This window comes from Rhinolophus sinicus, chromosome 17 (assembly GCF_057876585.1).
Source record: "Rhinolophus sinicus isolate RSI-liver-muscle chromosome 17, RSI-T2T, whole genome shotgun sequence".
Taxonomy (NCBI): domain Eukaryota; kingdom Metazoa; phylum Chordata; class Mammalia; order Chiroptera; family Rhinolophidae; genus Rhinolophus; species Rhinolophus sinicus.
In genome coordinates this window covers 49235433-49261269 of record NC_142517.1, presented here as the reverse complement: position 1 = coordinate 49261269, position 25837 = coordinate 49235433, and the positions used below count along the sequence as shown (strand labels likewise).

The 25837-nt window shown below is 45.3% G+C and overlaps 2 protein-coding genes across 5 annotated transcripts in view; one reads left to right on the top strand and one right to left on the bottom strand.

The window, feature by feature from the left end:
- The first annotated feature begins 5071 nt into the window (after positions 1-5071).
- TMEM41A (transmembrane protein 41A) lies at positions 5072-13303 on the top strand. The gene is made up of 5 exons (XM_019735884.3): positions 5072-5292; positions 6896-7049; positions 9127-9288; positions 9664-9802; positions 11510-13303. The coding sequence occupies exons 1-5, from the start codon at positions 5174-5176 to the stop codon at positions 11728-11730; spliced, it is 795 nt and encodes a 264-aa protein (XP_019591443.2). The 5' UTR covers positions 5072-5173; the 3' UTR covers positions 11731-13303.
- A 507-nt stretch (positions 13304-13810) lies between these two features.
- Positions 13811-25837, bottom strand: part of MAP3K13 (mitogen-activated protein kinase kinase kinase 13) — a 142793-nt gene continuing 130766 nt past the window's right edge. For all 4 annotated transcript variants that reach the window (XM_019735851.3, XM_019735855.3, XM_019735852.3 and 1 more), the window contains 3 exons: positions 23367-23437; positions 20681-20978; positions 13811-19873 (listed from right to left, as the gene is read on the bottom strand). In XM_019735851.3, the coding sequence (XP_019591410.3) occupies positions 19772-19873; positions 20681-20978; positions 23367-23437 (471 nt within the window). In that variant the 3' untranslated portion in view covers positions 13811-19771. The remainder of the gene's footprint in view (positions 19874-20680; positions 20979-23366; positions 23438-25837) is intronic.

The window sequence follows — 25837 nt, the reverse complement described above, 5'->3', positions numbered from 1 at the left end:
TCAGAATCTTTCTCCCAAGGCCCCTGGAACTTTGGGCTCTGCTCTTGCTATCTTTTCCTCTCCTTCCCTCTCTTTGTCAGTGTATCTGTCTGAATCCCAAATCCAAGATCCCTCTTCACCATTATCACCATTATCTCGAGCATGTGGATCTTAGCTCGATCGGCACCTGTTCAGGGCAGTCTTCTTGGGCCTCATTTCCCATCTAGCACACTGGACCTCTCCTTTGTAGTACTTTTCAGTTGTATTGTTTTACATTTATTTGCAGGATTATTTGATGCCTGTGTTCTCCACTAGACTGCTCTGCAAGGCAGGAGCTATGTAAATAGTGTGCCTGCATTCAGGAAATATTTATTAAGTGAACACCTTGCGTTATCCTGTGAGCCTTGTGGAACCAAGTTCAGTTGTAAGTAAAGACTTCCCCTCCCCCAGCCATAGCCCATTTGCCCCAAAGTGCCCACCCTCCTCTGCCTTCCTTCTCCCCCAGGCACCTCTGTCATTATTGTCTCCATTGTCTCTGGAGGCCCATGCCCACTTCCCAGGTATCTTGGGAAAAGAGAGGTTTGCTGTCCCCCCCCCCCCCCCCCCCACTATTCTTGGAACCTTCCAATGCTCCGGACACCATTCGGAGCAAGCCCACCTGTCCTGAAGCCTGGGAGACTTTGCTCTCCCCCAGTCCTCCATTTCAGCACCTTGGTTAAAACCCTCCAGGACCCGCTATCATTCCTAGATGACTCCAAGCTGTGGTTAAAAGATCACCTTGTTTGCTTTTCCATGACCGTTCCACCACCCCCTTTGCCACCAACTCTGTATGTGCTTCCATTACTGCTTTTATTTTGCCATATTGTAATGTTTCTGTGTCTGTACCCCCTCCGAGACTGTGGGTGCCTCAAGAGCAGCTGCTGCTTCTTCGTCCTTGCTGCCCTAGCACCTAGCACGATGCCAGGCACAAAGCAGGTGCTCACTAAATGTCTGTGGAACAGAATGGAGTGGATTCATCCTTAGGGCGTGAGGGAGTCACCTCCGCTGATGCAGACATCAACACACTTAACTGTGTGATTTCCAAAACCCTAAACTTCGGACCTCCCATCTATGGGCGCCTGCCCCATGCTCTCAGTTCTGTAAAACCCTATCTTAGCCAAGGAACTGGATGCCAGCAACAGAAATCCACTCGTTCTAACCCAGATTTTATTAAAGAGATTACTTGTAGAAATCCAGGAAGAGCCAAACCCTCAGAGCCAAACTCAGTAAGGACAGGAATGGGGACAGAGCTGAGCCTCCAGCAGCAAGAGTTCCTGGGCTTTTATTAATCCTAGTGCTCGGCAATGAGTCTCTCTGACTCAGCTTGGCTCTCTCCACAGGGCAGTTATGGACCATTGGGGTCCTTGGGACCACTGGGTCCCCAGCTACTCACTCATTAGGTGGCCCAATTCCAAAGTCCAGGGAGGAGAACAAGCCCTGGGATCCTCCTCTTGGGGAAGGTGGCCATCCTGTTCCAATTAGTTAAGTGGAGTGGGGTGGGGAAGCAAGTAGGTCTTCAAAGCTACTCCTTTCAATTGCTCTATGCAGAACTGATTAAGCCAGAGAAGGAGGTAGACTGCCATTGACAAAGAGCCATGGTGAGTGCCTGGCTAATTCACTCTCACTGGAACCTCTTACCTTTTCTTCCCTCTCACTTCCCTGAGCCATTTGCACTCATGCTTCCTGGTCTAGCGTGTGTCGCTGGTGAGGTTTGCAGCTGTCCTTTGTCAGGCTGCCTTGGCATGTGCTGTAAATGAATGGCCCTGATGGAGGCTGGTGCAGAGCACTGGCTGGTTAGAGTTGGCTCTGCAGGTGCTGGCTTGGGGGCCAGGAGAATCGGGGAGACTGAAATTAGAGGGAGGTGGGTTGGGAGTGCGGAGCCCAGTCCAGGGCTTCTTACCCAAGTAAACAAGTTGAGCAGGAGGAGTCAGAACAGTAGTCTAAGGGGGAAAGTCAGGCACAGCAAGTAGAAGCTTGGGTAGTGAGCCTGTGGGAGATTCGGTTTGCACCTCCTAAAACTCTGTCAAAGGTCCCTTATCACCTTGTGGTGGCTGAATCCCCCAGCCTTCAGGTCTCCCTGCTGATTTTTCCATGGGCTCTGACACTGAGTACTGGCTCTTTTCTAACAGTCTTTCTTGGGCTCTCAGACCCCATTTCTCATCCAACATCCTTGAGTGAGCCATTTGGTTCTCTTTCAGTGGTTCCACTGTTTCCTAAGCTGATTTTTGATTTTAGTCTTTCCTCTCACAAAGGTAGTGGAGGGTAAAAGACTGGATTCTAGTGTTTGCTGTTGTGTGACTTCTGTTGACTTAACTCTTCCTAAGGTTCCATTTCCTGGACTGTAAAGTGGTGGCTGTTAAGAGTCCCTGCTTCATGAAGGCCAGGCAAATTGGTTATTATGTGGAATAAATACATTCGTGTGTATAAAACGCTTACAGAGGGGTCTGGAATGTACTATGTACTCAATGTCAGCTGCTGTTACTTCCCCCCTTGTGGTCTCCTTAGAAGACCGTCCCCCCTCCCTTCATTTCAACTCTCTCCTTTAGACAGATGACCTCCAAATCTTACTGTTCCCCTGCTTGTTGAGAGGCAGTACAGGGCAGGGGAAAGAGCATGGGCTCAGGAGGGGCAGGCAAGGGCTTGAGTCCTGTTCAGCACTCACAGCTGTGGACTTAGCAAAGTGACTTCATCTGAGCACCTGCTTATCTACCCATCTATAAGTGGAATCATGGTACTTGCTTCTCTGGAGTGGAATAAGCTTTGCCATGTTTATTTCCTCCATGGCACTTATCATGTTCTATAATTATTTCTCATTCCATGCTGTTCCCTAACCAAAGGGAAAGTAAAGTCCTGAGACTAGGAGCCTTGCCTTCTTGTTCACTACCCTGTTCCTTGCCCCAGCACATTCCTGGCATGGACTCAATAACATTAATTTCTCATTCCCTTTCCTCCTGTATTCCTTTGACGTCTCAAAATCAACATGTACCAAACCAACTAGTCATTTCTTCACTAGACCTGACCTATTCATTGAACAAATATTTATTAAGTGCCAATTGTAAGCCAGGCACAGGGCTAAGGGTTGGAACAGACAAAAGATAGATGAGACATTGTCTCATTTATGGAAATGTTCATGTCTACTGGAGAGATGAATAATGACATGGGGTATAGTATTTGCAATAATAGGAACGGAGATGCTTCACAGGGAGCCCCAAGCACAGAGAAGGACCAACCTTTCCTACTATGGGAGCTTGAGAAGGCTTCTTAGAGGAAGTGACAATTGCTCTGGGTGTTGATGAAAGAGTAGGAATTTTCCAGGCAGAGAAGATTGCCAGATGCAGGGAAGAGTGTCATTAGAGGCATGCACTGATATGGTGCATATGCAGCGGGAATGGAGGGTTTGAAGGCAGAGAAAGAGAATGGAGGGTTGAGACCACTTCCCTCCATTTTTTAAAATGAAAAATTCCAAACATACAGAAATAGAGAAAATGGTACAAAATCCACCTCCACGTGCCCATCATCCAGCTTAACAATTATCAATTCAATGGACAATCTTGTTTTATTTATGTCCCTCCCCACAAACTCCCATTTTATTCTTTTGGTGCAAATCCCAGACATTAAATCATTTCATTCATAAATACTTAAGTATTTTGGAAAGATAAAGTGTATCATTTTTTTTTCTTACAAATGAGTCAGTGTCTATTCTAACACTGTAACTTGTTTGATTTTTATCCTAGTCATCTATCTGGCCATTGCACTGTATCAGAATATATAGAGTCACCATCTTTTAGGAAGCTACTTAGTGTTCTATTTGTGAATATACCATAATGAACCTCGCTAGTCCCCAACTGATGTGCCTAGGGTTGTTCCCAATCTCTTAATATCAATACAAAGCTGAGAGAATACACTTGAACATACATCTTTGTCTACCTATGGGCATACCTATATGTGGAATTGCTAGGACCTTGTACAGTTTGAATTCTGACAGGTGCCCCCTATTTGGCCCAAGAAGTACTTTGAATGATATGAGAAGGATGCTTTCTCTCTGTTGGTCAGGCTTGTAACATTTTGGAGTCCTCACTGTCTCTTCCATTTGATCAATCATGTCCTACCAGTCAGTCCATCTTCCTCCCTTCATTCCCACTGCTATTATCCTGGCTCAGGCCTACGTCCCTTCTCACCAGGATAGTTGCAACTATCAACTCAGAGTGTATTCTAATCATCTGCCAGAGCAAACATCCTAAAATGGGAACTAAGTCATTCTTTTGCTTAACCACCTCTGCTGGTGTCTCACCACGTGCAATATTGAAAAATTCAACTCCTCAGCCTACCTTTAAATGCTTTCCAGTTTGTCCCCAACTTCTCACTCATTTTTCATACACCTTACTTTGCTGGACTCTGGTGCCTTACTTGGACCCCCACCTCACCCTCTCCTTTCTTTCTCTTGTAGAAATCTTGCTCATCCTTTAAGGTAAACTCAAACCCCACCTCCTCTATGAATCCACGCAGTGTAGGACTCGTTTTGGACCCAGGTTGACTTGGATTCTAATCCTGACTCTTTTGGAGGATGTCAATCTTTTGGAGACTCAGTTTTCCTCTGCTAAATAAAGAAAAAAAAGACTAACCCTGCAGGATTGTTGTGAGGATGAGCAATAACGGGCATATTACAGTAGGCATCAATAAAAGATCATTTCCGTGGTCACGTGACTGTCTCACCGTAATGGAATGGAGCCCCTGATTCTACACTGGCTGCATTTTCTTTGTGTTACAGCGGGGTGGGGACAAGACTGTCTTGACCACTAGACTGCAAGCTCGTTGTGGGCAGGGCTCGTGATTCGCCTCTGGATCTCCCCGCGCCTGGCAGAGAGCCTGCAAATAAGTGGAGAAAGAAACAGATAAACGTAGAGAAAGCTAGATGGAAGGAGGACACACGCCAAGAGGGCTGGAAGACTGCTTTCCGCTGGCATCTCGGCCCAGGGGCACAGCCAGCGGAGTCCGGGCCGGGGGCGGGGCCTGGATCGGGGGGCGGGGCCTGGCGCAGGCCCCGCCTCGGTCCGTCCGCGAACGCGTTCCGCTGGCTGGGTCCCCCCGCCCCGTGGTCCCCGGCGCTGGCTCCAGGCTCTTCCGTGGTCCCACGGGTCCTGCTGCGGGCGCCGAGATGCGCCCCCTGCTCGGCCTGCTCCTGGTCTTCTCTGGCTGCACTTTCGCCCTGTACTTGCTGTCGACGCGACTGCCCCGCGGACCGACACTGGGCTCCCCCGAGGAGACGGGAGGCAGGTCCGTGGTGGGGACCGGGGTTCGGGTCAGAGGAAGGGAGCCAAGTTCGAGGATGGGGTCTGGAATCGGAGACTCGGGTTCCCGGATCGGGAGCGTCGGGACCGGGATTGGGACTCAGTTCTAGGCTGGACATCGGGGTCTGGTATCCTGGTCGCATCTACACAGCCTCGGGCAGGGGGCCGGGGTCGGCCCTGGCGGGGACCTGCGTGCTGCCGCCTGCGCTGGTGTGCAGCCTGGGTGCGCGGTCGGTGCCCTTGGGGTGGTGTTTGCGGAGGGCAACGCGGAGCCTTACCCCGGGCGGACGCTGCCCGCGCGCCTCTGCTCGCGCTGTGGCTCCGCCTGTCCGTTCGCGTTCCCTTCGCTTTCCCAGGCTCAGCCCTAACCCACGCTGGCAGCAGACCCTCACCCTGTGTGGACCCGCAGCCCTTTCTTCACGGCTTTCCTCCGTCCACCTCCCCGTCCCATCTCTCTTAGGTGTACCCTTGGGACTGTAAGGCAATCCGTCTTCAGGAGAAACGTTGCATGAACAACTTTAAATTATTCACGAATGAATTATGGGACCCGCCCCTCTTCCTGGCTTTCTACCTTTCCTCTTCTCCTTACCCACGGGGTGAGGCAGGAGGCGGTATAATTAATACCTACCAGGCTGGTTTGTCGTGAGTGCTGCATATTGTATATATAGAGTTCATGGGAGTGCCTGGCTCAGCATTGCGTTACCAAGGTTGTTACTAGTATGTGAATATTAGGACAATTGTTTTCAGTTGCTGTATTCTTTTGCTTTAGCTGAGGAGGCTTTGCTGTGGGTGTCAGATATGCTAAGAGAAACATTCTGATGAGAACTAGGAGGTTTTGCTCATAATGGGTCATTGATGGATTCGAGGGTTGTTCAGATGGCAGAGGCAAAATAGCCTTTACACTGTAACCCTTGTACAGGAGTCAGAGTGCATGGAGGACCAGATAAAGAACAGGACGGAAAGAAAGCAGGCTCTTTGAAAGGGTTGGTTTCAAGCCTGACATATTATCAAGCAAACTATGTTTATGGTGTGGGACAGATATACTTTCCCAGAGGATCTTTAATTGGCTTGTTAGTGTCTGATAAAACAGTCGTTTTACCTAGTAACTCAGGTACAAGGTGAAGTTTGAATTGTCCTTGGCCTACAGCTTGTGGGGCAGAGGGTGTTCCTTGAAAGGCAGGCAATTTAGGATGTTTAGTACTTGCCTGAAAATTAATCCATTTGCCTCTGAAGAATAGATCCTAAAACCTGAGCGCTAAAAGGGAGCTTAGTGATTTCCAACACCAACCCTCATTTTTCAGATAACATAACTGATGCCCAGGGACTAGCCCCCCATCACACAGCTGTATAATAGCAGAGTTCAGATGCTAACCCGGGTCTCTTACTTCCAAACCAGGGCTCTTCTGTCTGCTCTGCTGTGTTGTATCAGGTCACCTGTCATCCGGGACTCCCATTATGGGCGTGTTCCCAGTGGAACAGATGATGGGCACATTTATAAATCTACTTTGGAAAGACAGTGCCACAAATGACTTTCGTGGGTACTAGGTTGATCTGGACTCATGTTTCCATCTGCTTTTCCCAATCCCCAGGTCACTGTGGTTCCCCTCCGACCTGGCCGAGCTGCGGGAGCTCTCTGAGGTCCTTCGAGACTACCGGAAGGAGCAGCAGGCCTATGTGATCCTGCTCTTCTGCAGCGCCTACCTCTACAAACAGTGCTTTGCCATCCCCGGCTCCAGCTTCCTGGTCAGTGCCCTGTCCTCCTGTGCCTGTCAGGAAGCTACCGTCTGTCTTTGTAGAGGGGCCCTTAAGCTGTAAATCACACAGCCCGGAGGACAGGTTACTGTGGCTACCATTCGTTGACAGCCTGCCCTGTGGCAGGCACTGTCCTAGTTGCTTTACCTTCATGACCTTATTTAATTTTCCCAACAGCCTTATAATGTGCGCATTGTTAACCACATTTCACAGATGAGAAACAAGTGGTGAGAAGTTAGGTAACTGTCCAAGGTACAAGGCGAGGAGTAGGTAGGGCTGGAGTCTGAACCCGTGTGCACCCAGCTGCAGAGTCTGCCTTTCCTCTCAGGTGTGCCGCCTTTGTTTCCAAGGCATTGAGAGCTATGGAGCACTGTCCTTGAGAGAGACACACGTACCCCAGGCTAGGTCAAGTTTTCCTCTTCAGAGCTCCTGTAATATTCTGCATTTTGGTACTGTTTTTGATTTTGTTGTGTGTTTTTTTTTAATCTGCTTTCTTCATTAGCCTGTGAGTTCCCTGAGGGCAGGGCCTGCTCCTTATTCTCAGCCTTCGTATTCCTTTGCCTGGCACCGGGAAGTGCTTTCATACGTGTTTGATGAAGAAATGCAAGTTGTTTGTTGTGCTGTTAGGCCTTAGAGTATTGAGAGGTTTCCCAGGTGTGGAGAGGACAAGTCATTTCGATTTTTCAGGCGGCCCCTCTGGAGCCACAGTGTTGGACCTGAGCCTGTGCTCTGGCTGTTGGATGCTTCTGAGTCGCCATCTCAGGTTGTACAGAATAATCTGTGCTCTCCTCCCACTGGCATCTTAAGCTGGTTCATGTAAATGTATGTATCTGTTAAGATGACGTGGGTTTGGATCCCAGCTGTGTAATCATGGGCAAGTCATTTAACTTCTCCAACCCTGTTTCCTCATCTCTAAAATGGGGCACTCCTATTAACCCCTAGGGTTGTCACATGGGAGGACTAAATGAAACAGTGGTGTAGAGCAGCTGGCATGATCATGGCCTGGCAGACTGTGGCCTTTAGCACTTGTTAAATGATTGAGTGATGGGGTAGGAAACCCCGAAAGCTTCCCCCTGTCCTGCTTCTCTCTCCTGGCCCAGCATCTTTTCCCTATTCCAGGCTCAGGCCGGATCTGTAAGCAGTTTCTTTGTTGGGAACTGGAAGGAAAGCATATGTGTCCACGCCAGGAGAGACGGGAAGTGCGTGGTGCCTGAGGTCAGGGGCTGACTGTTCCCTGTACAGTCAGTGGTTGCCCTGTACCTGCCTTCCCTCTTGAGCTGATTCCTCTTCACAGCAGAGCCAGCTGTCACCTGGGGGTGAATCCCGTCTCTGCCTTGTGCAGTCTTGGGCACGATACTTAATCTCTCAGCTGTAGAACGGGGTAAGGAGAGCAAGACATGTAGTCAGCACTTAGCACATAGTAGGTGTTCAGCCGATCCTCACCTTCTCACTTCCAGGGTCCCCTTTTACTTTCTCTGTTGGATCCCCTGTTTGGCAGGATGATGGCTACCAGCCACACTACATTTAGGAAGTACTGGTTCATTTTTCCATTTTTGTTCATCTAAGATTTTTTTTGAGTGTCAACTAGAGCCCTAGTCACTATGGAACCCCCAGTATTAGCATACCACATAGATGAAATTCCAGCAGGAAGCAAGGAAACAAGATGTTTTATCTAACTTGTATGGTCTTACTGAGGGAAAATTCATGGTTTGTGTTCATTTGAAATGGTAACAATAACTTGCAAATACCATTTCTGCCTTCTCGGACCACCAGTGTTTGCAGGAGCTTCCATAGCCTACATGGCAGGCTGGGTGCTGTGTACACCTATTTTCCCATTTAATTCTCTTCTACCCTCTGAGGTTTTAATCCTCATCCCTGTTTTAAAGGTGAAGAGACCAAAGCCTGGGTTGTCGGTCTCAGCTCTTTCATCACTTTTCATTCACTTCTTTAAAATGAGAGTTGGGTTTTGGCCGGAAGGGTGGAGAGAACCTATGACTCTTGGGCTCCAGGACAAGGTAACTGGTTGCTGCCAGATGTTCCTGAGGCTGAGGATTTGTTTTCTTTGCAGAACGTTTTAGCCGGTGCTTTGTTTGGACCATGGCTGGGGCTTCTGCTGTGCTGTGTGTTGACCTCGGTGGGTGCCACATGCTGCTATCTGCTCTCCAGTATGTTTGGCAAACAACTGGTGGTGTCCTACTTTCCGGATAAAGTGGCCCTGCTGCAGAGGAAGGTAAGGGCAAGGGCCACATCCGAGTGCTGGTCCCCAGAGAGTCACCTCGTGGCCCCGAGGGGAGTGAGGGGCAGGCATTTCCCACACACCTCCTCTGCTGTGCTCCCAGAGGTTCTTTTGATGTCGCTAAGAGGCACAGACCTGGGATCAAATCCTGGCTCCATTATTACTGGCTCTGTGACTTTGGGCAGGTTTTTTACTTCTTTGAGCCTCAGATCCCTCTGTTTTAAAAATGAGGAAAGTGGTCTCTACCCTCGAGGGTCGTGGGAAGATTTGGAAACAGAACATGTACAGTTTCTAGAACAGTGCCTGGCCCCAACAGAGTTTCAATACCTGGAGACTGTTTCTTAATGACCTTGTCTTTTTTGGCTCTAGGTGGAGGAGAACAGGAACAGCTTGTTTTTTTTCTTATTGTTTTTGAGACTTTTCCCCATGACGCCAAACTGGTTCTTGAACCTCTCGGCCCCGATTCTGAACATCCCCATGGCGCAGTTCTTCTTCTCTGTTCTTATCGGTAAGAAGCTGGTGGAGTCATTGAGTCTTCAGGGCTGTCCTGCTCGGGGACCGCCCTGGCTTAGCAGCCACACAGCAGGTGCCTGCCTCTGAGAGCACAGGCTCCTGAAGAGCGTCTTCAAGGCTTATTACCGAAAATCCAATTTCAAATCTACTCAGGCTTGAACCAGAAACCCTGTAAAAATACTTTCAGAAAAAATAAGATTGTTCCTTCTACAGCTGTGATTAGTGCCTGTTGTGGGCCAAGCCTGTGCGAGGCACTGGGATGACGAGTAATCTATAAAGCACGTGACTCGGCCCACAGTAGGTGCTCAGTAAATGCTAGCAGGAAAAGCAGGGTTGGAGTGAGGGTGTGGGGGGCAGAAGGAAGGCAGGAACGGAGCAAAGGACTTCCTTTATATCTTCGCCCCCTTTCTGATTAAGACCTGCCTTAGGAAGAGCTGGTACTAGTGAAGTTCCTTCTTACCTTTTGACAATTGTGTGACCTTCAGCAAGTCACTTACCCTCAATGGGCCACCTGGCCAGACGGGGGGCTGCGACTAGAGCAGTGTTTGTCAGAGTATGGGCCTTGGATGACCTTTCCTAAAATGGTAAAGTACTAACATCCTGTAAAATCAGTGACTGTTATTTTCTCCACGCTGGAAGCAAACCATCCTCTTTAAGCCTAAGGCGAGGATTGCCTCTTTTAAACCTTCTTTAGAGCATGGAGGGAAAGAATACTGAGGGCTTCTGGGTCAAACATAACAATCTGTGGGTGAACAGCTGCTATTAATACAGGGTTCTTGAGAGAAATTGAGCTCTTAAACCGAGGCAAAATCTACCACAGCCAATTCTGATCATATCAGCTTTCAGGCAAAGTGCCTTAGTGCCTCGGTTAACAGCCTGTTTTAACCTAGGTGGCACCAAGCTTGGACACTCTGGAGACCAGGGTTCCAGGCCTCCCTCTGACAAGCTACGCGACCTTGAGTGGTCTAAGATCTTGAGACATCATCTATAGAAGAGGAGTGGGTTCTCAGGGGGTCCCAAACCAATCAGAATCTCGGGGTGGGGCGGGGAGAGCCTTTAAAAATGCAGGCTCCTGGTGCTCTACCAGACCCAGGGAACTAGAATCCCTAGGGTGGTGCCTGCAGGCGTGTTTTTGTCAACTGCACCAGGGTATTAAGCCACCAGCCTGTCTAGCTACCGCTCAGGCTTCTGGGATCCACTGAATTGGATGACCTCTTAGAAACACTATAGAACATGAGAAGTAGTACTTCTAAGAAACGTGTTTGTTTTTATGTTCTGCAAGTAAACTGTAAATGTACAATACTGGTACTTCTCTTTACTTGGGTCTTTGGGGCCCGCCTCTAGCAAATGCAATTTTGTTAACCTTATGCATTTTTGTCCTAACGGTACTCCTTGATTTTATTCTTCACTCATTTTGTTTTTCCTGTTAAAAAAATTTGTTTTTATCTTATCGTAGTGTATATATTTTTGTAAACCACCTCAAGTCTTTTTGTTGAACAAGGCACGTATATGTAGGAAGTGAAGAAAGAAGAGGAAAAAGTGGGAGAGAAGAAGGGAGAGGGGTAATATGTTTAGGGGTTAGGAGTTGGGGAAAAAAACAGACCTGGGGTTACGGTTGTGAATTCCTGGTGATGTTTCTGAAAAGTTGTTGTCCTTCCTTTCCCTGCCTCCCTGTAACAGGCTCTTCCTGTTCTTCTTCCAGGTTTAATCCCCTACAACTTCATCTGTGTGCAGACAGGCTCCATCCTGTCAACCCTGACCTCTCTGGATGCTCTTTTCTCCTGGGGAACTGTCTTTAAGCTGTTGGCCATAGCTCTGGTGGCCTTAGTTCCTGGAACCCTCATCAAAAAATTTAGTCAGAAAGACCTGCATTTGAATGGAACAAGCAACGCCAATCATCTAAATAGTAGAAAGCACACGTGATGCGGATTTTTTGGTTGCTGTGTCCCTGGACTCCTGCTTATTTGTATAATGGATGTGGTCCTCTACAGCCCCTCATTGTTTTTCAATTGCCCGCCACCGGTGATTTGGATAGTTCATCTGTGTGCAGTGTCTTGTCATAAAGGACACTGCGCTCTAAAAGGTGAATTATATCAGGTTCTCAAATCAGCCTTGGTTTAGCAGGACACCATCTGTGAAATGGATGACCTCTTGGAAAAATCCTGTTTATATTTTATTGAATAACGAGGAACTCAGGATAATCTGTTATACTTTCCTCTTGCCAAGACCTGAGCTGCCTCTGGAGAGGATGCTGACCGTCCTTGTCCACTGTGCCTCTGGCAAAGTGATGGGCTGTGGTGACAGGTGTTCTCCTGTTCAGTCCGTGGTGTATGATATTAGTTACTTGATGACGTGTACCCACATCACTGACACCACGCTTCATCTTGTTACTCTCGTGAGGAGTGTTTCTTCTGTACGTTTTTGCTGATGACCTACCTCTTCCATAAGTCAAGGGAAAAACGGACAAACTGCTTAGAACTTCCACAGACAGCTCAAACGCACACTGATTTCTGTGACGCTCTTTGTGTTCAGACACTCATGTTATCACATCACATTTTCTCTTGGTTGCATGTCCTGACAGTCAAGCTGACTACAAACAGCCTATTAAATATGAATGGAGCAAACTCTGTATGTTATGGAGAAATTTTTATCCATCTGGACAGGACAGGGCTCTTGAATCACCTGAACCAAATGACCATCAGTACATTTTTCAATCTTTCTGTGTGAAATCCCTTCCCCATCCTCCTGCTAGGAGAGTGGATTCAGTGTGCTCAGATACGAGCCAGTGTACCCTCTGAATGTTTTTAAATTTGTCATTTGCTGAGAATAACAGGAATGATTGTATTTTATATTTTAATCCAAAAACTTGGTCTTGGGTTATTTCGTTGTGTTGGATTTCAGTTATCTAGCTGCCATTGCTTCCTACAGCTGCAATACTGAATTAGCACAGACTTGGCTTAATGCTTCCAAGGACAGAAGGACCTTGGAACCTTAACTGACCAGCTCTACAGGAGTAACTCATCATTTCCTACCAGAACTATCACCCTTGGGTGTGATCTGCAGGGTTTTGATTTGGTTTGGTCAACAGTCTTGCCAAGGCTTTAATTTAGGCCATGTGTTCTACATGAATTCTTGGGAATACTCATTCTTGGGAAGAACGCATTCCAAAGCATTGGTTTTTGGACATCGTATGATCCAAAACACACAACAGGGACTTCATTTTTAAAGACGTGTTGCTTTAAAGGAAGCTTGATGATAAAAGTGGGGCTGAGGAGGAGGCTAACTGAACTTTGAAATCCGTGACTCTTGGTGTTCTGGAGTAGGGGGTAAGGAGGGAGGCAAGGAAGCTGCCCATACTGGCAAGTGTGGACCCGTTGCCCTGACAGGCTCCTTAGATTGTCTCTCGCCCTCCTCCCCCATGGTTTGCAACAGTGTGCCTTATCAGCTGTGAGTTTAAAGACAAGGTCATTTCCCAAATAAATGGATATAAATGTTCTGTGTGGTATGTGTTTGTACTTGTTTCTAACTTTCAATTCCCCTTGCCAATGGGAATCAGGATTGGCTGAAACTCAGACAATCCAAAAATGGTGTTTTAGCTCTCCACTCTCAGGTGTCTTACCGATATTATTTTTTGGAAGCCAGATTTTCATTTCCACCTTTTCCCTTGTTATGCTCACTTTACAGTGGGGTTACTAGTAACCCCACTGTAACGTAAGTAGCTATAAGATGGGCAGCAGGAAAGCCATAGGGAAGAAGCAGAGTGCCTGTCCAGACTGTGACAGAATAATCAAGAAGAGACTCTATAACGAAAGAAAATGATGACTCTCTTCCTTCTGTGGATGCGTCTAAGGAAAGAGCCACAGAAACCAACTTTCTCCATCACCTGTTTTTCTTGGCTGCTGGAAATTCAGTCATGTAAAGTCTTCCTTTCCCTAAGGTTCTGGCAGATGTTGAGATTTGTAACGGCACGTTACTTTTAGGAAAAGACAGGATCAGAAGACAGTAAAGTGCACTTTTTGTTTAATTCTATGCATTTGTTTGCTTTGATAGTTGCTCTTGTTCCCATGGCCGTACAATTGGAGCGGGTGTAAGAAACCAACACAGGGAGCAGAGGAGACCACAGGGCAGACAGATGAGGGAGTTCATTTTGAGACTTTACCATAAAAAAGGAGTTAATTTGCTCCAAATTGACAAGGAACTTCAATTATTGCAATAAAGAATTGAAGTGAGTCTTCCCACTTCCGGAGTCTGAAAACTGGTCATTCTGGAAATGGAGAGCTACCCTGGTAACATGGTCAGTAAGGGATGTCTTCCTGATAGCTTCAGAGTCTGGCTAGATTCCGTCCGGCCTGCAACCTCTGGAGGACCCTGCCTGCTTGGTCACTGGGCAGCAGCCTGGGGCCGGGAGCCAGCATTCCCCTGAGTGCTATGAAGTGGCTCTGGAGAGTAGGCTTGTGATTCTGCCAGATGTTTCCTTACTGTGGCCTTGCCATATGCTCGGGGGCTTGGCTCTATGTGAAATCCTGCCATGCTCTGGTAAGGGGACAGTTACCAAATGCCTTAACCCAATTCCTTTGGGGTAACCCTGTTTCTCAGAGCTCCCCTATCCTGCCACCTGTCCCTGAGAAGTGTTCCAGGTTCCACCAGGGGCTTCTACCTCACAGCCTAGTTCATTCCAGTTTGACTAGGTGCTGGCAGTATTGGCTGTAACATGCAAACAAGCAGACTAATGTGACTCTTATGTGCCCGTCTGCGAGGTTGGTAACATTGGTGGTGAGTATACTAGGCCTTTTATTCTATGAGATCAGCAAAGAAGAAAAAGCTTGCTGCCTGGAAAGGCACTACATTCATACTGATGGTACAAGTCAGGATCTTAAAAAGAATGTTACATTGTTTTGGTACATTAGTGTTACAGTCTAAGGAAGAAGCAAGTAACTGGGACGTAACATATTGACTATGGAGGATGAGGGAGGAACACTTTCATTTAACACTATGAAATGATGTAAAGGAGACATTTTGGAATTCCGTTCATCAGTGACTGGCGATTATTCAATCGGAATTGTAGCCCAAGGGCAAGTGGCGTTTTTCCTGCCAATGGTACTGCCCTCTGAGAGCCGTAGGGTGGGATTCAGGAGAACACTGGTGTGATCCTGTCATTCTCCCATCAGGGCTAACTCCAGATCTCAAACCACCTTTAGGAAATCAATTCTGAGCTTAGAGCTGGGAGGCAAACAGGTCTCCCCTTGCACGCCAATTCTAATCAGGGGTAGTTGGCACTCCTAGTGCTGTGTTGAGAGGTTCGAGGCTGTGTCCAGGCTCAGCAGGAAAGAAGCTAGTGATCAGTAAATAACATCGGTCTTGGGTGTTTAGGGTGGAGATGGTGGATGGTGGTATGGGGTGCTATTTTGGTTTCTGGCTTAGTGGCAAAACGAAATATAGCACACTATATTGCAGAGCAGGGTGGGAATTCCTTTGTTTCCAAATATTATATTTTTAGAGAATTTAGTTCCAGGAAGTTCAAGTAGGAACGTTTTAAGGGGAAAAAATTGAGACTAAGGGCATGGGGAAAAAGAATAAATCATTTGATCATTGAGGATGTTTTTACACTGAAAGGATGTCACTGCCCTCTAGTGGGGGGAGGCATTTAAAACTGGGTTGTTACCAGGAAAACCAAAACCATCAAATCTATTAAGTAGGGTAAGAGGGAAATTTAGCACAATGAGGCCCTGAAATGGGTGCCCTGTACTTATTAAATCCTACTAAAAATATCCTTAACTCTAGAAGGATGGATTTTTGGATACTAAAACTCTAAAATATCCAAATTTCAAGTACGCCATACCAGATTATCTTCAACTTTCTGAGTCAGTGCTCCCCACAGTCTTGCAAATAGCTCTAAACTTTAAGGTCTGTTATAATTTCAAAGTGGATGCAGGCTTCTCAGTCTCTCTGCTAAGCAATTTTAGGAGGAATTGTTATTCAGAGGACATGATCTAGAAATAGATGGAAATTGGGGCAGCTGGATGGCTCAGTTGGTTAGAGAGCGAGTCCTGAACAACAGGGTTGCTGGTTCGATTCCCACATGGACCAGTGAGCTGTGCCCTCCACAACTAGACTGAAGACAAAGAACTGCTGCTGAGCTTCCAGAGGGGCAGCCGGATGGCTCACTTGGTTAGAGTGCAAGCTCTCAACAACAAGGTTGCCGGTTCAATTCCTGCATAGGATGGTGGGCTGTGCCCCCTGCAACTAAAGACTGAAAAAGGCAACTGGACTTGGAGCTGAACTGTGCCCTCCACAACTAGATTGAAGGACAACGACTTGGAGCTGATGGGCCCTGGAGAAACACACTGTACCCCAATAAAATTAAAAACAAACAAACAAAACCATTTCTTTCTTAAAAAAAAAATCGATGGAAACCAGAACCAAATGCTCATCTGCGGCACAAATTAACACTCATTATCTTGCTGTCAGTCAAAAACAGATGTTAAATGAATGTGGACATTCATTTCAAGGGGGTTCAACTTTTGATCAACATGAAGCTTGAAATCACAGTCCTGTGGGGTTCCTTAGAGCACTAGTGCAGTTGTCAGGACCGAAGAATTAGCTTTTAAATTCCCTGAGCTCTGGATGCAACACTTTCCAGATGACTGTGGAGCTGTTCTCAAAGAAACACGCACCAGTTCAACATCGCCCTGGTTCCCTCAAGGCAGGCAGGTGAAGGGCAAGGCTGGGATAGAGGTGGCATTGCTCTTTTTAACCTAAAGACACTGTTCTCTGAAGCCTCTAGTCGCTTCTACTAAAAAATAAATGAAAATCTTCAATGTGGAACTTTATTAACCTCTTGACAATACAGTCAACGACTAAAGATTCAACACTGTCTACCACCCTAATACACTGATCCCAGTGAATCCAGATAGGTATATGGCATTTTCATGACAGATAACGCCATGCATCATAGCAAGATGGGCATTCAACAAACTTATCAAAATTATGAGGTATCAGGTCCATTTTCTAGGAAGATCATGACTGAAAGCTGTAAGACTGACCCTTAGGTTTCTCTTTTGCCATGACAGGTGCGCCAAAACTGGATAAGCTGAAGTGTCAGTGTTTTATTAAAGTTGGACAGAAAGAGGACACAGAGCTGTAGCCTCTCTTTTCCCAGCAGTAAGGAATCTGAGAGATTCATAGTATAGTGCGGTCTGAAGTCAGAGGATGGAAAATAGGGCCTTTCAAGGTAGTACTTTTCCTTTGATCCTGTAAGTGACCAGGCCTTTCTAGAATTTCTCTAGACTTGTTATAGGATGACTTCATAGCTAGGCATTTTATGATATATATTCCTTCCTTTTATATATAAATATATATATATATATATATATTTATTTATACACTAAAGTTCTAAAATATCTAAATTTCAAGTAGGCCATACTGGATCATTTTCAACTTTCTGAGTTGAATATATATATATATTTCCTCCCCCCCTTTTTTTTTTGTTTACCTGCTACTCCCAACTAGGAGAAAACAGATTGTTTTTGTGGGATCTGGCAGGAACGAGCTCACAAACTATGCTACCAATTCTTGAAACTATCTAACCCACAGATTCCATGCAGAAACTCTCTAGGTCCATTCCTCTTAGGGCATTAAATAATTCTCTTTTTGCTTCTAACGTAGTCTCATGATTTTATTTCTTAAGAAACTTGAGAAAGTTTACAGCTTTGAACTGTTTGTCCATCCGCTCAGTCACCTGCCCACCCAGGAGCTTCACGATCAATTCAAAATCACAATGTGTGCGTTGGGCCCCAGGGCAGAAAACGCATCGTCAGATGACTGTTGTCGTTCACAGAAAATGAGGGACTGCACCTAAGATGAATACTGGAGAGCTCCCAAATGGCAGTGCCATTTTCATTCCTTCACAAAAATCATAAAAATTTGTAATAATTCATGGTTATCAATAAACACAATCATTGTGCTATACCGTAAACCACACTTTCTGATCGACAGAAAATGAGAACGATAATAATTATTATAAAATAAAATAACATGATAATAATGCCATAACTTAAGATCTTTCATGTAGTCCAGCTACAGAATTTATACAAAATGGAATAATTTAATGCAAACAATACTGCTCTCTGTATAAGTTAAACGTTTTTCTTCATCCTACCTAAGAGCTATAAATTATAGATACTAAATTTTAAATCAATATCTCAACATAAATTGTAAACAAATGGAGGGATCAAACAAGCAAAAGGAACTGCTCTAAATTCCCTCCAGCCTTTCCTTTTTGGCTGATGCAATCAGTGAAACCCAGAGGAGGGCAACGTTTTTATCTGCACTGGAAATGGTTTACTACATGTTTGTGTAAGTCTTTCCTAGTGTCCAACGTAATGAATTATCTACCTTCTTCAGGCCTTAAGCCTAGAGAGGTTGTTTGACAGTAACCTATCTTGGAGACAGAGATAGGAATTAGGCCAACATCTGTTTTTATATAAAATTCTAGATAAAAATTTCCTTACAGCCGAGGCACCATGAATTACCCTGGGATGCTCACCAGAGCCCGAGACCCTGGAGACAGGAGACCTCAGGCCTTGGACAATGTAAAATCTTCCCAATTGCTGCTCAGCATCAGCTGTTCTTTTCACAAATTTCCAAATCGAATTATTCAAAACTGCAGTGATCCAAAGCAAAGTAAAATACATTTTACAAATAGCATTTAACAAAAGTGGGGGGTGGGGTGCCTTTTGCAAGTTGCTTATTTTGCCTTTTTTCTGATAGTGGTAGCCAGATACTAAAGCTTCCAGGATAGAATGAGTTAATGAATCAAAACAGGATGGCTTGGGATTGGACATTGGACAGACTCACACACATCCTAGCTGCCTTCAAAGTCTGTTCTCCTGTTTGAATCAATATGACTCTAGTAGACAAGCAACCTGGTTCCAGAGAGGGGTGATCCCATCTTCTCCACGTAGCTGAACTAAGTTATTCTGACAATACATTTTTACAAATTCCATATTTGCTTTTCTAACACTGCTGTCAATTTCCTTATTCTCTTATTCTTCTCTCCTCCTCAGCTCCCCCCCACCCCTTTTTCCTAAAGAAACTGGTCCACAAGTGGAAATGAAATGGGCTGTAAGAAAATGGCACATTGGTCAAGGTAACACATTTGTCAAGGTCATGACAATAACAGCATTAAAATGGGAAATATTTGTCAAGGACAAGGTTTGACTCTATCTGTAAGTCTCACTACCAAATGCTGCTTAAAATTTGAAAAAATGAAACCAGCTCCCACATACACAGTTTTCTTTTTCCTCCTAGAGGAAGCACATGCCCTCAAAGACCTTGGGTGCAAGTATCTTGTCATCAAATGTTTCTAGGTCATTTCCGTCACCCATCTGGACAAGCTGGTTGAATTTAATGCAGTCTGTTCACAAGTTACCTGGAATTGCTTTTTTTTTTTTTCTGTTCTTTGTTTTCTAATAAAACGCTCAACATGTCTTGCTCTGGCTCTTCTTCAGTCACTTATGGAAAAAAGAACTGGTCCCCTGTTCAAATTCCCAAGAATGTTGCTCCTATATTCCACTTCTTTTTTCTTACTTTCTCTTTCTCTTTTTTTCAAGAAATTATTGTGTCTCTTTATATATCACATATAGTTCACTCTTTACAGTACAAAGTGTTAAAATGTCAAACAAAAATAAATATCAATGTTACAGTAGCTAGAATATTCAGTAAAATAGATCCCTGCCATTCTTGATTGAAATGTTCAGTGAGACTTAATTTCATTTGGATATTTTTTCCAGAGATTTGCAAAGTCTCGTGGTCCTGTTATTGCAGCTCATTTCTAGGGGTAAGAAAGACGGGACAGCTCTCTTCCCAGACAAAAATAGCGGGGAGAGAGTGGGAAGAGTCTGGGAGTGGGATGGGTTTGAAATGCCAGGATAGTCATGAGATCTTCAGGAAGGGTATTGTCTCATTACCAAGTAGCAGAGCTGTAGTGTTTATTGGTCCTAACTGTGGCATCAGAACACTCCCCGTCTGAAGAGTCACAGTCCGATTCTTCAAACTGCATAGGATTCTGCAAAGTCAAGACAAAATAAAACCTTCATTCATTTCTTCAATCACTCAGTAAACATGTATGAACACGTCCCACATGCAGGCACTGTGCTGGCTTGGTGGGTAAGGGGGTGACAAAGACAGACAAGCCCAGGTCCTGTCCTTGTGGGGCTTATGGAAAAAGAAGACATAAAGATAGTGATGACAATTATAAGAGTATCACCGCTTATATACTGTTTTTATGTCCCCGGTACTGCTGTAAGTGCTTTACATCTATTAATCCATTCAATCCTCACAACGACCCTATGAGATAGATGCTGTTATCATATCCCTTTTACAGATAAGAAAACTGATCTACAGAGAGGTTAAGTGGCTTCCCCGACATCACACAGTAAGTGGAAAAGCTGGGCTTTGCATCGAGGTGGTCAGATTCCAAGGCGCACAATTTTAATCCTTATGCCATCCTGCCTCAACAGGTGGCACTGAACTAGTGTTACATGTGCTGTGATAGCATCATCCAGAGGATCGTGGGGACATGGAAGAGGGAGGCTCATACCCTTAACCAGGTTGGGAGATGGGCTCAGGAGGAGGTGATGTTAATCTTGGAATGAATGGTTCCTGACTAGTGCCAAGTTTGTGCCTCATTTGGGAGAACTAGACTCATTTTGGGGAGCTCTGTTGATTTTTGTCCTTCTGCTTACTCCATGGAGGCAGTTGCGCTATCTCATATACTAAGTGATCATTATAAAGGCCCTAGGAACCTGACCATGTTGTAAGCCAAGAGTTACAGAAGGAAACCCTGAGGAGTGGAGACAGGAGAGGCCCCCACCTCGTAGCCACGCTCCTCTGCACACAGCTTGCCCAAGGACATCTGCGTCTTCACGCGGCGCACAGCACACTCCTTGTCAGAGAGCCCGTCTGAATGCGACGATATCTCAATGGGGATCTCCGGCGTCTGGGACAGCAGGTCATCTAGCTTCTCTGCCAGGCGGTCTTCAAGTTTATCCGCTAACTCATCAGGACTGTTTGAGTGGTCACTGGTATTTCCCTCCTCTCCATCAGATACAGAGAAATTCTCGGAGCTAAAGGTGGAATATGACTGGCAGCTGCTGATGCAGCGATGGGGTCTAGAACCACAAAGAACCAGAGGGACTCAGTCACAGGAACAACCATTTTTCTTACCTTGTCTGTCAATCACTGCCCTGGTGAGAGGTTGTCTAGTTTTTTACCTGCCCTTCAGGGAGATTCAAATCCAGATAGGTTGAAACTATTACTATTTCCTTTTAAAGCAACGAAGAGAGAAATTTATATGTTTATGGAACCAAACGCCAAAGCTGATGACTCCTGGTCTTGAAAACAGATCAGATAGTCTCATCATACTGTGTACACCTACACATGACATGGAAATGTTCAAATTGAAATTATGCTTCTTATTCGCAGAATCCTAGATCCTCACTGGTGAAAGAGACTTCGGAGATTCTCTGGTCTAATTCATTTCCTAGATCAGAAAACTGGCCCCACAGAAGGGAAGTGACTGGTTCAGTTAGGCCACAATATCAGAAAAGGCAGAGTGGCTCGGGCAGGTCTAGTCCTACCCACTCAGGGGCCTTCTCTACCCTCCACTCCACCGCAGCTGCATTGTCCATTGGGCATGGCAGCCCTGAAAAGCACTTTCACCACCCCTGTCAATCAACACCCCCAACAGAAATGAGCTTGGAAGCAACATTCTCTGTGCAGCTGTGGGCACTGCCCAGCCAGTCAGTAGCTCACTCCCGTTACTATCTGGGTTTAGCTCCGATAAGGCAAAGTTTGGGGGGTGGTGAGAGAAGAATTTGCAAATGTTCCTCATTTCTTTCCCACTCTTTATAAGTAGCCTAATACATAAGAATGCTGTTAGCTCATACTTGTTTAAAAACAAAACAAATAATAAGAAAGATTGCTTTTTCCTTTGTCATTGTCTGATCTTTCTGTATTTTGTCATACAAAGTGATTTTGATGGTGTATGATCTCAGTCTGGCTGATGCCCAGGCCAGGGGGTGGGCTGGGGTGTGGGGGGTAAACGACACATGAAAAGAGCCCATGTAGGAAAGGGAAGTGAAAGTTAGACTCACAACTTCTCACGGCTGGTAATCCAGGAGGGAGACAGGGAGAAGAATGTTATAATATGAAAAGCAAAACCATGCAGTCAAAACATACATGTAATTTGCATCATAGCAGAAAAGCTGGGAAGCCATTAGGTGGGCTGAGTTCATGGTGTGTCGTAGGAACAAAAGCGGGAAGTAACATCATTGTGATGCCAGCGGAATGAGTTCGGAGAATGAAAAGACATTTTGCTCAGGCTCAGTCTCACTGCATAGGAGAAAACAGTCCAAGGAGGCAGCAAGACAGCAATGGTGACATGGCAGAAATAGCTCAGGGAATGAGAACAGATTTCAATTTTGTGCACAGAGTGAGGACCCAGAATACAATTTATCAAAAGAGTAGGAGTCCCTTGGTTTGCAGGGAATTCCTGTTTCTGGGCAGGTATACAAACCTTCCAGGGATTCTTAGAGCTTTACTCTTCAAGAACGAAATGCCTATTAGCAGAACGAAAAGTCTCCCGGGAAGAAAACTGCATTCCCTACTCCTACATAGGAGCAGCTTATTTTAGAAATAGGGGGGTGTGGTCCTTCTTTAATCCTACAAGCAAAATTATTATCCATGTCTCAGCAAGAAGCTCTTTCTAAGGCTGGGTTAAAGGAGGACTCAATTCATCTAATTATAGTTAATTTGAAGCATAAAATCCCAGGCATGGCGAGTACTATGGATTGAACTGTGTATTCCCCCAAATTCATATGTTGAAGCCCTAACCTCCAATCTGATTGAATCTGGAGACAGAGTCCTTAGGAGGTAACTAAGGTTAAATGAGGTCATAAGGGTGGGGCCGTAATCTGAGAGGACCTGTGGCCTAATAAGAGGAGGGAGGTCTCTCTCTCTCTCTCTCTCTCTCTCTCCCCCCCTCAACCGATACCCCCCAACCAGGTGAGGACACAGTAAGAAGGGTATAATCTGCAAGCCAGGAGAAGAGTTCTACCAGGAACCTTGATCTTGGACTTCCCAGCCTCTAGAACTGTGAGAAATAAATTTCCATTGTTTAAGCCACCCAGTCTGTGGTATTTTGTTATCGCAGCCCAAACAGACCCATACAGGGAGGTACACGAGAAACCAATAAAATTATCCATAAAATACATGGCCATCCCTCATAAACTGCCCACTACATTCTCAGTTGTAACCTTGACTCTATATTTATGCTCCTCATCTTGAAGTTCCTATGAAATGAATTCTGATGAACTGGGATTTGGGGTGTGCATAGCCAGTTGCTAAAACGTGTCAATGGGGAACCATGAACATAGTGAGCTCAAATTTCCCTACAAGGTGCCTATTAGAAAGTCACCTACAACTGAACAGGAAGTGGGGCAAACAGGGTTTTCCCCGTTTACACACTGAAAGCAATCACATGTGTTTGGTGAGTTTACCTTGGTCTTCGTGGAAATTCAACTTCACTATCTACTTCTCCTTCTTCCTCTTCTGAGGAGTCATCTCCACTCTGAGGAAAACAAGGAAATTATTTCTCTCTCTCTCTCTCTCTCCCCCCACCCCCCACCCCCGTTGTGTGCGTGCGCTCACACACACACAGTCCTTGTATAGATTTTATTATAATCAAAAGGCACTGAGTAGTAGCCTGCTGAGTGTCATCTTTAAACATACATATCTTCACTCAATCATTCAACAACTTTTCCTGGATGTCCATGGTGACAGGCCCTGTACTAGATGCTGGAAGACATACAGAATCGAGTAAAATTGCCCTCAGGGAGGTAAATCCTCCATGAAAATATCCAGAGGTGAGTGATAGAGAGTGGAAACTGGAGAAGAGGTCTTGGATTTTGGGGTGGTCTCTTGTAATTATTGTCACTAGTGGTTCCAGGCTCTGTCATAAAGACTCCACCAAGAAGTGATCTTTCAGAGCCCAAGAATTACTTTTTCCCTTTTGTGTACCATTCACTTTTCCACTAATATTACAGCTATTATGCTTGTATCATCTCTACTACTAAGACATACATCGTTTGAGGGTCAGACCCTATCTTCTTGTATTGTATTCCTCTCTCCACCATTAATACAATGTTGCATATAAAACAGGTGCTTAGTACATTATTGAGTCAGCATGTTGGCAGGAGAAGGGACATCTGAGGCCTCGTGACCACCAGGGCTTTGGGTAAGTGTCCTGTCTGAGAAGATGCTCTTCCCTTACAGGGAAGATTCCATCTCTTTTCAGAGGCACAGAAACAGTCACACTCAGATCAAGTGTCCTTAACCACGGCGTCACGATGCACTGGATTACTACAATCTCTTATGAGGTGGGTAATTGGGTCCAAGTAATTGTACCAAAGATTGACGGTAATTTACTTTGACAGTCAGTTCTAAAACACTGTCACTCTTACCCATCTGCATTCTGATGTGCTTTCTGAGTAGGAAAGACAGGAATGGAGTTATCCTGAATGCTGAGATGAGCAGGAGTAACCGTGGGAGTGTATCTCGGTAGAGAGAAGTGGAATTTCTCTGTAGGAATGTGGTTCTAATGAGACAAAATGTATAAGGTGCATGTTCTGTGACCTGCAGACCCACAGATGGCATCAAAATGGCATCAGCATAGTCCAAAGATACACATTACTTGGGAGGGGACTGGGGACGGGGTGATTGCTAAAGGGCGCAGGGTTTCTTTTTGGGGTGATACAAATATTCTAAAATTAGTTGTGATGATTGTACAACTCTAAATAAAAAGAACTGAGTTGTATACTTTAAATGGGAGAACTGTATGGTATGTGAATTACATCTCAGTAAAGCTGTTACCAAAAAAATACATGTGATTGGCCAGAGGGGTGGAGGGAACAGGGGCTGGATTTGCCCAAATCCTGAAACAAAATTTAATATCTGGGAATGCTTAGTCTATAGCAACACTGTTAATGTGCGGGAAGAAATACAGGTCTGAGACAGTAGCCCTCAGCTTTAGTTTATTTTCTATTAAATGTCTAGCTGACCAAAACATACTCATTTACATTTTAGACCCTTTCATTCCTTCAACTAAACTCCTGGTGAATAATGATGATGATATGAAACAATATTTAAAATTGAGCGGATATCTTCTGTGTGCTAAATACCTTTCATACATAATCTTATTTCTAACTCATTAGCAAGACGAACTCACATTTATGGAAGGTCACTATGTGCCAAGCCTTGTTCTAAATGCCTCACATGTATTAACTCATTTAATCCTCACATCAACCAATGAGGCAGGGTCCGTTTTATATACTAGGACACCAAGGTTCACAGAGGTACTAAGTGGAAGAGCCTGGCTTTGAACTCAGGTGTGTCTGACTCCCAAGCTTGTACTCTTCACCACTATGGTAGACTGAGTCCCAGCCAACACACCCCAGGCAGCCAGAGGGCAAGGAGAATAACAGGTTGCCATGACTGAGACCCGGCGGGGTCATGATGGTTGCTAATCACAGCACTGTTTTCCAAAATACACTGTGAAGAAAGCTAGTTTCACGGGGGCACTAATACAGAGGGCGCCAAAAAAATGAATACACATTTTAAGAAAGGAAAAAACTATTAAAATTGTAATACTCAATATATACCGATAACAAAAGATGAATACAAGTTCCGTGTATGCATTTCTTCGGCACCCCCGGTAGATGTTATTTTCAAAGGGCAATATGGTCAAACAGGTGAGGGACATGCTGGATTACACAAGGGCACTGCCTGATTTCTCAAAGCCGGGGATTTGTTGATGTACACTAGGGATCGCCGAGGGGACAGAGAATACTGTTTATAATGGGATCCTTCCTCTTGCATCATCCCCCAGGATTAGGCTAGAGAAGAGGTTTCCAAAGTATTTTGATGACATATCCCTAATATATGGTTATTTGTCTCTGCATAAATTATATCC